Source organism: Adiantum capillus-veneris, chromosome 14 (genome assembly GCF_014529385.1).
Source record: "Adiantum capillus-veneris isolate H3 chromosome 14, ASM1452938v2, whole genome shotgun sequence".
Classification (NCBI taxonomy): Eukaryota; Viridiplantae; Streptophyta; class Polypodiopsida; order Polypodiales; family Pteridaceae; genus Adiantum; species Adiantum capillus-veneris.
The window spans coordinates 144994523-145011946 of NC_140944.1; the positions used below are offsets into that span (position 1 = coordinate 144994523).

At 44.6% G+C, this 17424-nt stretch overlaps 1 protein-coding gene across 2 annotated transcripts in view; it reads left to right on the plus strand.

Annotated features, from left to right (window-relative positions):
• LOC147443296 (ankyrin repeat domain-containing protein 2A-like) overlaps positions 1-17424 on the plus strand; it is a 182234-nt gene that overhangs the window by 118396 nt on the left and 46414 nt on the right. For both annotated transcript variants that reach the window (XM_086529196.1, XM_086529195.1), the window contains exon 6: positions 2082-2174. In XM_086529196.1, the coding sequence (XP_086385322.1) occupies positions 2082-2174 (93 nt within the window). The remainder of the gene's footprint in view (positions 1-2081; positions 2175-17424) is intronic.

Sequence of the window (17424 nt, forward strand, 5' to 3'; positions counted from 1 at the left end):
AGAGTCATTTTGAGAATCTTTGTGATCATCAACGGTGTATAAGAACTCGCATGGTTAATGCAAACTACATGTGCTCTATTATGCATGTAATCATCGACGACATCAAACCATTTACAAGTGTACTTTTCGATCATTGCCTGAAATCGCATTGTATGCTTTATCCTCCTTGTATTGAGTGTACACTCTTTGCCACTTTCTGCGGCAGCTTTCTCCATCTTTATCAAAGTCACTGTACAAGGACGCTAACTGGGAAGCCACCTTACTCCATAGATCTAGACCTTGTTTTTGGGGCTTATTAAATTCATCATTCGTACTTCCTCTAACATGCACTAGCTGATCAACCCAATAATCCTTCCAAAAGGATTTTCCCTTGCACTCATCATCTTCCAAGTCCACCTTGGTGGCTTTGGTTTTGGCCACCTTGGATTTCTTGGATGTCATCGTAGTGCCTTTGACACTTCCTCCCCTCTTTTTACCCTTAGACGCAGATTTATTTTCAACATTGACAGTAATAGGGGCCACATTAGTGTCACCACCCTTAATTGTAGAAGGGACAACAACATGATTAGGGCTTATGTGAGTAGCCAAGGGTTTACCAATGAGATTTGCGCACGATGACTAGAATCCAGCAGTTTCATGGGTGACATTCGAGCAAAGGGACTAGGAATAGGACTAGGCGATCCAAGCATCTCCGTGAAACTATGAGAAGGGGTATGGTATTGAAAAGGGGATGCAACGGGTTGGAAGGGGGAAAAGCATTGCCCTTGTAGAGGACTTTCACTCTCCATTTGAGAGTCAAGTTGCGAGAATTTGTGACTCCATCAAGTCCTACATTGACAAAAATTAAACACTTTGAATATGTTTCTGTAGAAATCGAATCAAATAAACATCCTTATTAAGTATCTGCAGTGTGGTTGGGGTCCTTACACAGTAAGTTTGCTCGAGCACCTGCGATCAAGTGAACTCTCATGAGAACCAACAACAATATTGTGTTTACAACAAATATTTGAATAAACGGAAGGTACTAAAGGCCAACACACAGAGTTGAGTTGGCTGACAGCGACCAATGGCGGGAGCGCAGCGTGGTGCAGGAGCTGCATGAGCTCGTTTAGATGTAGTCACAAAGCTTTGGTGCAGGCGCAAATGAGCTTCAGGCTCAGGGCGGTGTCAAGTCCACCGGATGAGAGCGCTGCAGTCGGCCACTGCTCCAATGCGAGCGTCAGCTACGTCTACGGCTCATTACCAAGACTGATAGCAAGCTTATTATGTGATTGATGCCAGCACCGATAGCAAGCTGATTATGGAGGGTTAGCAAGCAGAATCTGCTCGTTTGTAGTCTTATAATTACTGCAAGCCAATGCTCGAGAGGAGCGGGTTAAGACAGCCTTCATTACTTCACAACCTACGGGTTAGGGATGTGCAGAGCCCCGGCAGACAGCAAGAACTCATGGATGGAACAAGCAGCAGGGATCCCTTGAAAGCGTAATGCAGAGAGAAGCTTGCAGCATTATGTGCTCTAGTGCAAGGGCTTTTGAAAGGGCGCCAAGTCTTAGCGAGTTCGCGGGAGTATCCAGAGGTGCACTCTGATTGGCTGCCCCTGGATGAGCAAGAGCACGGGCGGGGTGGGGAGGCCGGAACAAGAGGAAGGGTAGCTGGGTGTGACTCAGCATGCCAACAGGGCAGCTAGTGTAGCTGGGCTCCATGTAGGGTAAACCATCAATTCTCCATCGCCTCCTTTGATTGGATGATGGCTCCTAAAGTGCCCCAGACTTGCGCAGTCTGAATGGGGCCTTATGTAACTGTCGTTTTGTGCAATTTCATCTATTGCTTCTTGTTGCCTTAACAACCAGGTCATTTATTTTCTTATAGGGAAATTAAGAGTTTTCTTCTGGATTATACTGTTATATGGTTAGTTGTCCCTTGTTTGTAGTTCTTAAATTGCTTGCTGCTATGATTACCTTGGTGCTTGCCACCTTCTATAATTTTTTTTCTTCCAGTAAGCATTTTCAGGATGGTCTTTGATAAGGTTGGTGTGGGTGCGTTTAAATTATTGGTCACAGTTTGTTTGCTGTAACTTGCAGACTTTGAAGGATCTCTTAGCAAATGGAGCAGATAAGCATGAAAAGGATGGTGAAGGGCGAGTAGCTCTTCACCTTGCTTGTGGTTATGGAGAGGTAATTTTTCAGTTACCAGATGGATACTAAAGGGCATGTATTGCATTGATAATGGACTTGTAGTGATTCTGTGTCGGTGCCCTATCTACGTCCAGTCTTTGATTTTTGTGCATGGGTGCACTTTTTAGGGTCAAGAGCTATTCGCCTTGTATTTTCTTATTTTCATGCCTTCATCTTGTTCTCCTTTCCTTGATATATCTATATTTATGTGCTTGAAATACAATCTGCATCTGGCTGCTCTAGATACAAAATGGGACATTAACAGAACTGGAAATGCTGTCAAATCGGTATCTGACCTTCCATAAATCTGGGTCATTGTTTACAAGTTGCATCTCGGTTCCAGATTGTAAATCGTGCTGTCACACATTTGAGTGTTGCATGCTCATATAATTTTTTCTATGTGATATTGAACTTGATGCAGTCTGGCTAGGTCTTCAACTGATAGCACATTATTGGCAACCAAGTATTTTACTGAAGTTGTCACTTTGATGTACACTAAGTTCGTCTGGGCAAGAATGGAAGCATCATCTACGTCTAAAGCAATAAGAGAGTCGTGGAGGTTGAGGAAACACTTTAAATATTGAAGCTAGAGAATTTTTTATGCCATCAATATACGAGGTGGAGGGATATGCATTTTCAATGCAAAGAAAAACATGTGAGTAGCATTAGCATTCCAATTTGTTGCATGACCACCCGACAAGAAATATTTACTTGGTGAGACTAAGGTGCTTTTCCCAAAGGAGGCCAGGACATTAAGCAACTTGGCCTAATCACAACCCTTGATTAGGACTTTAATCCAACATTTTATAATCGCCTACATTCCAATGTTGTAAAGCACCAATGTCTCATGCGCTCCAGCGTTCAAAAGCGTCAATACAGTCTCTCATCCCTATTGCATCAAGGGCTCCTCCTCACCAAGGCATTGTGAGATACTTTGAAACAGTCTTAAGACCTCACACAGCCTGAACACAGCATGACACAAACATTTTGTACTTGGTTTTTCTTGGAGGCAAGTTCCCTTTGGCCTCTATGGGATGGCAATGACATTTCTCTCTGACTCTTACACAGTCCGAGATCACCAGGCTCATTCGCCAGGACTTGACTCAGCTAGACACCAACAGGACATGGATACAGCCAGCACAGGAGCTGGGCACGAAGATGGCTTTCTACAGAGAGCATCTCCTCCAGCTTACGGAGGATGGTTTTGTGACGAGGCCGAGATACATGGACACCCACTTGTCTCATCGGATACGATGTGCTATTGGCCAGATACGCACATCTTCACACCAGCGGCGGATCCAGACTGGGAGATACAGCGGAGTACCAGCAAAGGCCAGGACATGCCCCCTGTGTGACATCAAGCCTGAGAAAGAGTTGCACTACACATGCCAGTGCCCCGTCTACTACGAGATATGAGGCCGCTTCCATTGCTTGTTCAGAGAGGGCTTTGGACCATTCTCTAGAGTCATGCAGTACGAGGATCAGAGATGCCTGGGTTTGTTTTTGCTCGAGCTACGCAGACACAGAGAGAGCCTGATGAGAGGAGAGACTAGCCAGTCTCGAGACAGATCATAGACTTCTAATAGAGCTGCCACTGGACACCCGGAGGAGTTACTACCACAGCAGAGCTCGTCGCCTTACACCAGAGGCACACTGATCGACCGAGCGACTGAGCTGGGGAGATCCAGACGACCACGACTGCGGAGGACTACACATCATCGACGGAGGTTGCGTCAGAGGATTCGAATCACTTTGGCTCGACATGCACGACGCCCGGTCAAACTACTGACCATGGAGGATATTGATGAGATCCGCCAGCGACCGATGCTGGGTCTCTTGTGATCTAGCTATCCCAGCTAGCTGTTTAGCTGCTTAGTTCATACCTAGCAGTTTAGGATTCCATAGTATCTTATTTTGTCATTCTGTCATCTTGTTACTCTTGTTACTCTGACTTTGTATCAGATCCACCACATTGTAACTTTCTGGTCTCATAGGTCACTTTGGCCTTTTGAAGACGTTAATATAACATTTCATTTCATTTCATTTCTCTCTCTCTCTGGGAGGCTGTTATGAGATTAGTAGCATTCATACACAGCTTATGGGAGCTCCCACGAGATCATTATGCTCGGCTGGCTTTGGAGTCCTCACGGCACTTGACAGCATAGGGAGATACATCATGTTGGTATGCATAGATGGTAGCATGGTTTGAGCTACATGGTTTCTCTATCGTTAGGCTCCCACTCTTTCAGTATTTTATAAATGCACTCTCTCTCTCACAGAGGGAAGTGCTCATGGGTATTACCACACATAGACAGTTACGGATTATCTTTCGCCGCCTAGTGCGACGAATGAAAAGGGCTTATCTATCTCAGCTAGAGCTATTTATGAGTCAAGACTCAGACGAAGCATGGAGGCTATGCCACGAGCATTCACCGCCACCATCGATCACCTCCACAGAGACGTGGGGGAAATATGCCACATCCCTCTACCCAGCCTCAGGGCAACCACCTTTGTCGGACCCACTAGAGACATGCCCGGAGACATGTACTTTCTTTACTGCCGAGAGGGTAAGGAAAGCCATTGACAGGATAAAGACAAGGAGCGCATATGATCATGATGGTCTGGTAGCAGAGCACTTCATCCATGCCAGAGACATGCTTGCAGAGCTTCTTGCTATGATGTTTAATCGAGCCATGTATGAAGGCTTTCCTGAGACTTGGAGTATGTCTACGATTGTGCCTATTTTCAAGTCAGGAGATCCCATGATTCCCGGGAATTATCGCACCATCATGATTGGTCACACATTGGCTAGGCTGTATGCATCCGTTCTTGAACAGGAGCTGAGTAGATGGGCAGAGCGAGAGGGCATATGAGCACCAGGGCAAGCAAGATTCAAGAGAGGTTTCTCCACTCTTGATCAGATTCTGACACTCAGAGCCATTATTGAGGAGGGTAGACACCATGGCAAGAGGATCTACTGTAGCTTTGTGGATTTCGGCAAAGCCTTTGACACAGTGCTGAGAGGTAGACTTATACGCAGACTACAGGACATGGGTGTGCCTATAGAGTTGATATGGGTTATTCTTGCTTTATACAGGATAGTGATGGGGCTGGTACGCACTACTGAGGGAATGTCTAACATTGTCCACTCCACTATTGGAGTGAAGCAGGGATGTCCCCTATCTCCAACTCTTTTTGGGATGTATGTGGACGAGTTTTCAGACTATGTAGAGCGTCTGGGAGACAAAGGGGCTCGGCTAGCAGGGACATGGATTCCGTTGTTACTATATGCTGATGATATTGTGTTGATTTCTGACTCTCCAAAGGGGATGCAACGTTATTTAGATGCTTTGAATACATTTGCTCATGACAATGGATTGTCTTTCAACCTTGGGAAAACCAAGGTTATGGTATTCAACACCACACCCTAGTGGGTCAAGAGGTCAGCACCCACATTTACGTATGGCCGGGAGACTGTGGAGTACACAGATGCATATACCTATCTTGGGGTAGTTTTCGATGGACCGGTGTTTTCACTAAGGAGAGCATCAGAGACTAGACTGACAAGAGCATATGCAGCCTTGGGAGGACTGGAGAGGATGTGTTCACAGGTTCAGTTTCAAGGACTACGAACAAAGCTATGGCTTTTTGACACTCTAGTGACCTCAGCTATGCTCTACGGAGTCTAGGTATGGGGACCCTCAGTAGACCATCATGGGAGATCTGGCAACACAGATGGATGGAGATGTATGGAGAGGCCTCTGGTCTCTATGATCGCTCGGATGATTTGGGCTAAGGTCTCAGTGTCGCGTGAGATTATCCGAGCCGAGCTAGCCCCCCCCCCCCCCCCCGCCCCCCCTTTGTGGTTGAGGCATTGACTAGATTAGTATCCTTTATCAACAGTTTATGGGATCTCCCTAGGGACATATGCTCGGCTTGCCCTAGAGTCATCTCGACAACTAGCGCTACAAGGAGATACAGCATGTTGGTATGGACAGATGACAGCATGGTTTCAATCCCATGGTTTCAGCATGGATAGATTGCCTCTGTTTCAATACTTCCTCCCTGTCTCTCACACGGACAGAGATCACCATACTCATACGCCAGGATTTGATTGAGCTAGATACCAAGAGCACATGGATACAGCCAACACAGGAGTTGGGAACGAAGAGGCCTTTTACAGAGAGCATATTTTTCAACTCACGGAGGACGGTTTTGTGACTAGGCCTGCATACATGGATACGCACTTATCTCATGGGATACGGTGCGCTTTTGGGTAGATACGCACATCCTCACATCAGCTCCAGATCGAGATTGGTTGATTTCGAGGGGTGCCAGCAAGGGCCAGGATATGTCACCTATGTCACTTAGAACCAGAGACAGAGCTGCACTACACATGTCATTGCCCGGCGTACTATGAGGTACACGGCCGCTTCCACTGTCTATTCAGAGAGGGCTTTGGACCATTTTCTAGAGTCATGAGATATGAGGATCAGAGTTGTCTCGGATTGTTCCTGCTAGAGATACGCAGACTCAGGGAGAGCTTGTTGAGGACATTAGGGGAGAGACAGTCTCAGAGACGAATCACAGATTTCTTTACACAAGGCAGGGGAGAGGCAGAGGAGCAGTCACCACAGCAGATCTCAGAGCCCACCCACACTAGAGGTACGTTGATTGACCGAGCCATGGAGCTAGGCAGATCCAGACACCCACGACCTCGAGGGGTCTCCCACCATCGACGAAGGCTGCAGCAGAAGATACAGATCACTCTAGCTCGACATGCAAGACGCCCACATTCAGAGTACTGACCATGGAGGATGTGGCTGAGATTTGACAGCGACCGATGAGAGATTTCATCTAAACCCACCAATCCCCTATCCCACCCCCTCGAATCAGCTTCATATTCATTTTCTTAATGTTTCTAGTGTTAATTCTTTGTACTTTCCGTACTCGGACATGATATTAGATTCACCATTTGGTCTCATAGGTCATTTTGGCCTTTTGAAGACGTCAATGTAACATTTCATTACTCTCTCTCTCTCTCTCTCTCTCTCTCTCTCTCTCTCTCTCTCTACTGATCAGAGCCAAGGCCTCCATACCCCACGCTATCATTCGAGCAGAGCTAGCTGCCCCTCCTATGGAGATTGAGGCGCTTACCAGACCAGTCTCCTTTGTGGACAACTTGTGGGATACTACTAGAGACAGATATGCTAGATTGGCCCTTGAGTCTTCCAGACAGTTAGCTCTTCAGGGGGACACTTCATGCTAGTATGCACAGATGACATCATGGTTTCAGATGCATGGCTTCAATATGGACAGGCTACCCCCTTTCTAGTACTCTCTTCAGACACCCTCGATGTCTCTTACACGGGTGGAGATTACTAGACTCATTCGTCAGGACATGATCCAGCTGGATACCAGGAGGACATGGATAGAGCCCCCACAGCAGTTAGGCACGAAGATGGCTTTCTATAGAGAGCATCTTCTCCACCTCACAGGAGATGGGTTTGTGATTGACCCAGCTACATGGATACACATGTCTCATGGTTTGCGGTGTGCCATTGGTCAGATACGCACATCCTCACATCAACTGGAGATTGAGTCTGGTAGATTCAGAGGGATACCAGAAAAGAGTAGGATATGCTGCTTATGCCAGCTAGAGCCACAGACAAAGCTACATTATATTGTCATTGCACAGTGTACTATGAGATTCGGGGCCGTTTTCACTGTTTATTCAGAGAGGGTTTCGGTCCTTTCTCTAGGGTCATGAGTTATAAGGATCAGAGACGTTTTGGGCTATATCTACTTGAGTTACACAGATATAGACACTTTATTGGGGAGAGCTAGAGAGAGACAGTCCCATAGACAGGTTACAGATTTCTTTTCACTAGATATGGGGCAGCCAAAGGAGCAGCCATCACTGCAGAGCTCGGCCCACACTCATTCGACCATGGCACTCTCATCCACCGAGCACTGGAGCTACAAAGATCCAGACGGCCACGATTGAGGAGAGGAGCTACACAACATCGACGGAGACTACAACAAAGGATTCGAGCCATACTCTCTCGACATCCAAGAGTGCAGATGAGGATGGATTCTAGTAGTAGTAGTTTTTTTGTTCTATTCTTTTTGTACCCAGACATGGTATCAGATTCACAATTTTGTAACAAATTGGTCTCATAGGTCATTTTGGCCTTTTGAAGACGTTAATATAACATTTCATTTCATTTCTCTCTCTCTCTCTCTCTCTCTCTCTCTCTCTCTCTCTCTCTCTCTCTCTCTCCTAAAGCCATGTAATTAAAACCAAGATGCAATCTCTGCATACCAACATGATCTATCTCCCTACAATGCCAGCTGTCATGAAGACTCCAGTGCTAATCGAGCATATATGTCTCTAGGGAGAGCCCAGGTGCTATGCATAAATGAAACTGCTCTCTGTCTCTCTCTCTCCTCTCTCTCTCTCTCTCTCTCTCTATATATATATATATATATATATATATATATATATATATATATATATATATGTATATATATATATGAAATTGCTCTCTCTCCCTCTCTCTCTCTCTCTCTCTCTCTCTATATATATATATATATATATATATATTATATATATATATATATATATATATATATATATATATATATATAGAGAGAGAGAGAGAGAGAGGAGAGAGTATATATATATATATATATATATATATATATATATATATACTCTCTCTCTCTCTCTCTCTCTCTCTCTCTCTATATATATATATATATATATATATAGAGAGAGAGAGAGAGAGAGAGAGAGAGAGAGAGAGAGAGAGAGAGAGAGAGGGAGAGAGCAGTTTCATATATATATATACTCTCTCTCTCTCTCTCTCTATATATATATATATATATATATATATATATATAGAGAGAGAGAGAGAGAGAGAGAGAGAGAGAGAGAGAGAGAGAGAGAGAGAGAGAGAGAGAGAGCAGTTTCATATATATATATACTCTCTCTCTCTCTCTCTCTCTATATATATATATATATATATATATATATATATATAGAGAGAGAGAGAGAGAGAGAGAGAGAGAGAGAGAGAGAGAGAGAGAGAGAGAGAGAGAGAGAGAGAGAGAGAGAGAGAGAGAGAGAGAGAGAGCAGTTTCATTTATGCATAGCACCTAGGCTCTCCCTAGAGACATATATGCTCGATTAGCACTGAAGTCTTCATGACAGTTGCCATTGCAGGGAGATAGATCATGTTGGTATGCAGAGATGGCATCTTGGTGTTAATTACATGGCTTTAGTATGGATTGGCTACCCCCATTTCAGTACTCTTTGGATGCACCCTCCATCTTCCTCACCAAGGTAGAGATTACGAGGCTCATCAGACAAGACTTGATTGAGTTGGATACAAAGAGGACATGGATACAGCCTACACATGAGTTGAATACGAAGATGGCTTTCTATAGAGAGCATCTTCTCCAGCTTATGGAGGATGGTTTTGTGATGAGACCAGGATAAGTCGATACTCAACTATCCCACGGGATACGATGTTCTATTGGTCAAATACGCACATCCTCACATCAGCTAGAGATCGAGACATGCAGATTTAGAGGAGTACTTGCTAAGTCCAGGGTTTGTCAGGTGTGCCAGATAGAGCCCGAGACAGAGCTACATTACATGTCACTACCCAATATACTATGAGATATGAGGCCGCTTTCACTGTCTATTCAGAGAGGGTTTTGAACCACTTTCTAGAGGCATGAGATACCAGGATCATAGATGCCTCGGATTATACTTACGGGAGATTCGTAGACACAAAGAGGACCTCTTGAAGAGGGACACAATGAGAGAGATCCAGCGACAACGGGAGATTACAGATTTCTTTCAGTTACAGACAGAGGAGTTCGAGCAACTCCCACAGCAGAGAAGCACCAAAGGCACGAGAGGCATAGAGGCATATTGCTTGATTGGGTGATAGAGTTGGGGACGTCCCGTTGCCCATGGATGAGGGGGCCCTCTTAACATCGATAAAGATTGCGACAGAGGATCCATACCATTCTGGGGTGACATAGGAGCCGTCTTTTTGGATACTGATGTATATGTATATGATGCCTCTACTATCAGAGAACTCCATTGTATCAGCTCACCCCACTCCTACCCACTATTTTCTTTTCAGTTCTTTGTACTTTTTGTACCCAGACCTCGTATTAGATTCACCACATGTAACCTTTTGGTCTCATAGGTCGTTTTGGCCTTTTGAAGACGTTTATATTACATTTCTCTCTTTCTGACATGGAGGGAGGTCACTAGACTTCCACAACAAGATCTGTTTCAGCTGGATACCCAGAGGACATGGATACAACCTATACAGGAGCTAGGCACGAAGATGACTATATATAGAGAGCATTTTCTCTAGCTTATAGAGAATGGGTTCTTATCTAGCCCTGCCTACATGGACACTCACTTTTCCTGGGGCTTACGACGTGTTATTGGACAAATTCGGACATCATCACATCAGTTGGAGAGTGAGATTGCACGATTTTGAGCGTCTCAATTGAGGCGAAGTTGTGCCAAGTGTGTTAGATAGAGCTCCACTATATATGCCGCTGCACAACATACTATGAGATACGTGGCCGCTTTCACTGCCTCTTTCGAGAGGGTTTTGGACCTGTATCTAGAGTTATGAAATACTAAGATTAGAGATGTCTTGGACTCTATCTACTAGAGATTCAGCGATATCAAATAGGGTTACTGCGTGCGTGCGCGCGCGTGAGAGAGAGAGAGAGAGAGAGAGAGAGAGAGAGAGAGAGAGAGAGAGAGAGAGAGAGAGAGAGAGAGAGAGAGAGAGATCATAATGTTCTTTCATCTAGAGATTGACCGAAGACTAGCGTCACGAGGTTGTGACAACCACTATATATATTTGTTGGTTTCTTTCCCTTGATTTTTATTTAATTTTTGGGACCCTCTTGTTATAATCACAAATGTCCGGACATTGCATGGCCAGTGTGAAATGCCGGTTGGCCAAGAGTTTCACCCGCAGCAGTCAAGGCCAGGCAGCCACGAGATGCTTGGGCTGATCAACACTGTAATCTGACTAGTAAGAAGTGGCTAGGCTCAATTAAAGTCATTTAGGCCCCTCGGCATGACTTTAGAAGTTAGTGGGTATCAGGAATTAATCCAAAAGTAGCAAACTGGACACATGGCAATAGGAGAGCAGCCTGCAGGTCAACTCACACTCCAGAAGGTCTCATCCAAGAGGGGGTGCCCAATATGAAGCTCGGAAAGCTGATTTTTCAGCTTTGTGGTGGATTTTCAGGTTCTGTAACTATCATGGAAAGTTTGCTTTCTCCCTTGTCTCATGCAGCGCGATGATTTGCTCTCGCACATCTCTCTCTCCCCGTTGCGCATATGGTAATGTCCCATATAACCATGTATAGTTTTGGGGATTTTATGCACGTTTGCCAAGGCAAGAGCCTTCTGTACAGGAACCAGATTAGCTAATTGCTAATCCCCTTCAGGTACACACAATTCCATTGCAAAGGAATGCGAAAACGGAGAGCTTTCTCGCGTGAAGACTCGTTCGATTTACAGGGGAACTGTCCCATTGCGTACGGGAGTTTCTGAGACACTTGTAGACATGTTTGCTTGGCTCAAAATGATGCGAAACAGAAAATTACAGCCTGCTGTGTTTTTCTGCAGGTTTAGTGTTTCGTACCCAAAGTGCAAGGTAACACCAGGGGAGCCTCGAGAAAGTCTTGGGTGCTTCTACAGGACAATTTAGAAAGATTACTTGCAAGGAATCTCATCTAATTCAAAGGACAAGTAACCATACAGGTGCAAGAGCTCGAGGGCTACCTATAGGAGTGATCAACACGCGAATCGGAGCGCAAAACAAGAATTACAGCTTGTTGTAATATTTTGCACGTTTAGGGTTTTGGCCAGTTTGATGCCTACGGGTCCCAAGAGCTTCAGGGAAGCTAGGGAATCAATAAATAGGTGTTTTGGTGCATTTTTTGAGGCCAAAAACAACGAATTCAATGTGCTGTAATTTTTCGCCAGGTTTTGTAAAGTGGTCTAGAGTGCGTGGAAAGTCACTGTTTACTTTGGATTTCGTCGGCGAAGACTTCTATTGTGGTTATGATGCCGAAATCAGGTTAGAGTAGGGGAATTTCAACCCAATAAAAGTGGGACAGCTTGTAGAAGTTTACAGGTTTTTCTGAAGTGTAATAAGAGTAAAGAAATACGGAAAGGGGCACAAGGCTTTGGGGCCTACAGGGTGTCGTTGTCTGCTTGGAAGCAATCTAACCGCCAAGCCGTGTTTTTGTTTGAAGTGTAATTCCTTGTCATAGAGGATTTAGTGTAAAGATCCGGGTGAAAGCTAAAGTCTACCGCCCTACGGGCCGGTTTCATGGTTCTGTTGCCGGGAGAGAATCACTTTTTTCTTGAGAAGCGAGCCTTGGTTGGGTTTTGGCGAAGAGACAAAGCAAAGGTGCTTGGAATTACACTATGGTTGATAGGATGAATGACGCTAGGGAAGAGGGTTGCTCTTTGTAGTACAGACAGGTTGTACCTCCAGTGTTCGAGGTCGGCAAAAGTTCATGGTCACCACTGTCTGTGCCTTTTGTTGATGTGAATGCTCCACAAGTGCAAGGGTTTAGGACTAAGCAACTGGAAGACGATGCGTTCACGACATAGTTTGTTACTACCGTGAATGTGTTTTCTCGGTTGGTGTAGAATCCTAGGTTTATGGAATTTCTGCGAGCGCCACCATTGTTACAGCAAATAAGGCAACTTTCTCATGCAAGAGAGCCTGTTGAGGCTCAAGCCCAGGTCCCTTATGCATCGCAGCAGGGCAGGGAGCACGTTGTGGAGTCAGTTGGGGCTCCAAGGCAAATTCCTTCTGTCCTCAAACAAGTGGTCAGGACGCAAGTTCCACAGGCTATACCAATTCAGCCAGCCACCTTTCGGAGTCCAAATGTTGTTTTAAATGGGCAGGGAACTAATTTCCAAGCTATGCATCAGGTTTTTCTACCACCCACGGTACATCTTGGGTGTTTGGGGGGTTCAAAGCATGGCCGGTTATTTGCCTAGAAACCAGTAGTACATGCCAAGAACAATCTCTGGGGGTATGCAGGGCATGATGCCAAACCCCATGTATGGTGGCATAAATCTTACTAGCAAAAATGGCCTCAAAAGGCAACTTTCCGAGATTCCAATCAGACATGCGAGTACCATCAGCTAAAGACGGAATGATTAAAAATTAAAGCGGCATATGCTGAAGCCCACCTCATAAACCACATCACCAACCACGTGAAGGCCACGATAATAGAGAAAGTATGCCTGACGAGGCGAGCAATCAACCAAAGTAAGAGAGAATGCTTGACTCCAATGAAGACTTTCCATACAAAGGGAATCTCCTTCCTAATGTTGCTGACCATGCCATGATAAATGCCTTGTAACTTCTTTACAGGCAAAGATCAAGCTGGAAGTAAAGGAACATCCAGGAATATGCCCTTCCATCTTGCCAAACACGTCCCAAAAAGATGATTGCCAGTGACCACATGTTGATATAAGTAAGCAAGCGTAAGAGCCCAAGGCTGAGTTTTTTTCATAAGAGTAGGCAACAGCATGGCTTTTCTGGCAAGAACATGTCTGCTCAAGTCCAAAATATTGAGACCACCAAAGCGCTTAGGAGTGCAAAATTTCCCAATCAACATCGAACGTAGGCCTTTTTTTTTAGCAGTGCGCCACTAATTAGACAAAATAGATGACATAAAAGAAGCGATACAATGACGAGGCCAGTGTAACATTGGCAAATAGAATTGAAGGTAAGCCATCAAGACACTTTGTACGATTTCCAAATGAATATGCAATGGCCATGTGGATAATTTCCAGTATTGCAATTTGACATTGAGGCGCTGCATAACCCAATCCACTTTTTGAGTGCGCATAACGCTCCATCCAGTTCGATACTCCAAATGCCTGACAATTTCATTCGGAGAAATAATCACACCTCGCCACACCAATTGATGCCAATCGCAAGAATTAATTGACAAACGCTTCGATTTGCAGAAAATGGCCCTAAGACCAGCCGCAAGCCCATACATTTCCAAAGTATCCATAATCACTTGGACATCAACCTAGTGATTGCGAGACATAAACAAAGAGTCATTTGCATAAGCTTGCCCAATGAAATTCTGACCCGAGGGTTATTGCAAAGACAACGAACAGAAGTCAAGCGATCAAGATACATGAACAAGGGGTGAGTGGCAATAGCATACAACATTGCTCTAAGGGGGCAGCCCTACCTAACTGAACAACCAAGAGGCCAAGGTTCCATCAGTTCCCCTTCAAGGATCCCCGAGGACGTGTTGCTGATGAGTGAGCGGCGGTGTGTGCAAGTGATAGAGCATGCGGAGATGTGCAGGGCCTGTACCTTGAAGAGGGGCGAAGGCCTGCAGAGCAGAGGGCGCTAGGGAACAAAGATAGCAGAGAGAGAGAGCGCTACACGATAGTTGAGGGGAATAAGTGAGTGAACCAAAATTGGGATCACATTCCCTTTATTAAAAGTATAGGACCAATTTTAAAGTTAGTGGCCAAGTTCAATGTGAACTTGGCCAAAGGTTAATAACCTTTAAAAGTATACAAGAAAGGGGTCATTTGGGCCTTTAACCCAACAACCTCCCACTTAAAGGCATAAATGGCGCCTTTAAGCTACGTGACTCCCACCATCTGTATGCATAGTTGATGTTGTGCTTTGGGTGAGCACTTAGTGAGAGCATTTGCTGGATTTTGTGAGGTATGGACCTTAACCAATGTAATAAGGCCATCCTCAAGCACTTCTCGAATGAAGTGGTACCGCACATCAATATGCTTTGTGCGTGCATAAAACATGGCATTCTTTGCCAGACATATGGCACTCTGGCTATCACAACCAAGCATAGGTGCCTTGTCAGGCAAACCAAACTCGCTGCATAGACGTGCTAACCAAATGGCTTCTTTGGAAGCCTCAATGGCTGAAATATATTCAGCCTCTGTAGTAGACAATGCAACGATCTTTTGCAATCTAGAACACCATGAAACAGCACCTCCTGCAAGAGTAAACACATAGCCACTTGTGGATTTCCGTGTATCCACATCACCAGCCATGTCAGAGTCACAAAATTTTCAGCATTGTTTCGTGGCTGCAAATGCCCTTCAGCAGCCTCAATTTGCTGCCCAACATCTTCTGGCTCAAACACCACTAGATCATCTACATTTTCAGCCATACGTGGTGCATCCTGACGGTCAAGAATAGGCCTAACAGGTGGCTGGTCATGCTGAAATTTGACCCTTTTATGGTTATGCTTTGAGGCACAATTGTTTTGAAGCAGCCTTGCCTCATTAAAAACAACATCCCGGTTGCGTATAGCCCTTTTGAGCTGAGGTAACCAAATCTTGTAACCCATTTCGCCGCCTTCACCATATCCCATGAAAAAGCCTTTAATGGACTTTGGCATCTAGTTTACTGCTCAACTCAGGTCTAACATGCACAAAAGCCTCGCAACCAAAAATGCGTAAGTGATCATATGAAGCAGGCTTGCCAGACCAAACCTCTTCAGGGATGTCACCTTTCAAAGACATGTAAGGGGATTGATTGCATATATGGACTGCAGTTTTCAAAGCTTCTCCCCAAAAATCCATGAGAGAGATTAGATGTGGACAGCATGCATCTTACCCTCTCACAAAGTGTCCTATTGAATCTTTCAGCCACACCATAAGAAGAGGGGCTGTATGGCTTAGTAAGCTCTCTCTTAATGCCCATATTTTCACAAAATTTGTTAAATTCAGCACTTTGAACTACCTCCCGTTGTCCGTACGCAAGCATTTTAGCTTTCTACTTGTTTGGGTGGTCACAAATGCATGAAATTTCTTAAACGCAGCAAAGGCTTCATCCTTAGACTTCAGCAAATAAACCCAAATTTTCCTAGAATGATCATCAACAAAGGAGACAAAATAGCATGCACCTTACATAGACTTAGTAGGCATGCTACATACATCAGATTGTACAAGATCAAGCACACAAGATTTACGAGAGACACTAGAGTAATAAGAACGCTTTACTTGCTTGCCATATTGACATTCATTACAAAAGTCAAGCTTTGTGCCTTTAGCATCAAGCTTGTTTAAAGTACAAAGCTTAGAAAGGCCCTTTTGGCTCATATGGCCAAGCCTCTTTTTGCCACAACTCCATGTGAGTTAATTTCAGCCAATGCAATAAACTTGCCCAACCAACCTTTCCATGCATGCAGTAAAGTGTTTTTTCTTTGTGCCCTTTACAATTAGTCTTGAGCCTTTAGTCATTTTCCATGATCCTCTCGCAAACAAGATGCTGTAACTATGCATATCCATCTGACCAACAGAAAGCAGACTCTTCTTGATTCCCGACACATATCTAACATCATACAAGACAAGCTCATTTGTGCCATCTATGCACAAATGCCAATACCCTCAATGGAACATGTATGATTGTTTCCAAGGTATACATGGCCATGCTTGCCTACATCAAAAGTAGAGAAACACTCCTTGATAGAAGAGATGCACAGTGCCAATACCCTCAATGGAACATGTATGATTGTTTCCAAGGTATACATGGCCATGCTTGCCTACATCAAAAGTAGAGAAACACTCCTTGATAGGAGTCACATGAAATGAAGCACCGGAATCAACTATCCAAGTCTGGGATAATGCATCATTGACAGTCAACAAAGCATCAATAAGATCACTCTTGGTGATCTGCATGTCCTGTGAATGAACATTAAGAGAGGCATCAAGGTCATAAGCATCATCATCTGACAAAGTGGCACACAAGATGTCCTCTACATCTGACAGCTCCTCAATCACAACCCTAGAAGCCACATTGGCCTTCTCTTTGTCCTTTGAGCTATGCTGTGCATCTGTCTTGACTTCCTTCTTCTCTTTCTTTTTGTCTCCGCCATTCTTTTCCTGTTCTAACTCGGCTTTGTAGTACTTGCAATCGGGTTTCTTGTGACCTTTCCTGCCACACTGATAGCAAGTCACATCACTCTTGCCTTTGATGGCATTTCCCCTTTCCTTACTCTTACTCTTACTCCTTTGGGCATAGACATTCTTCTTCTCTGTCCTACCTCTAACCATGTTGGCATAGCTGCCTTCCTCTCCACTTGCTTTCCTCATTCAAGATAGAACCCCTAACACCATCAAAGGTCAAATTGGGGTTATTCGACAATGAAACCACCAATGTTT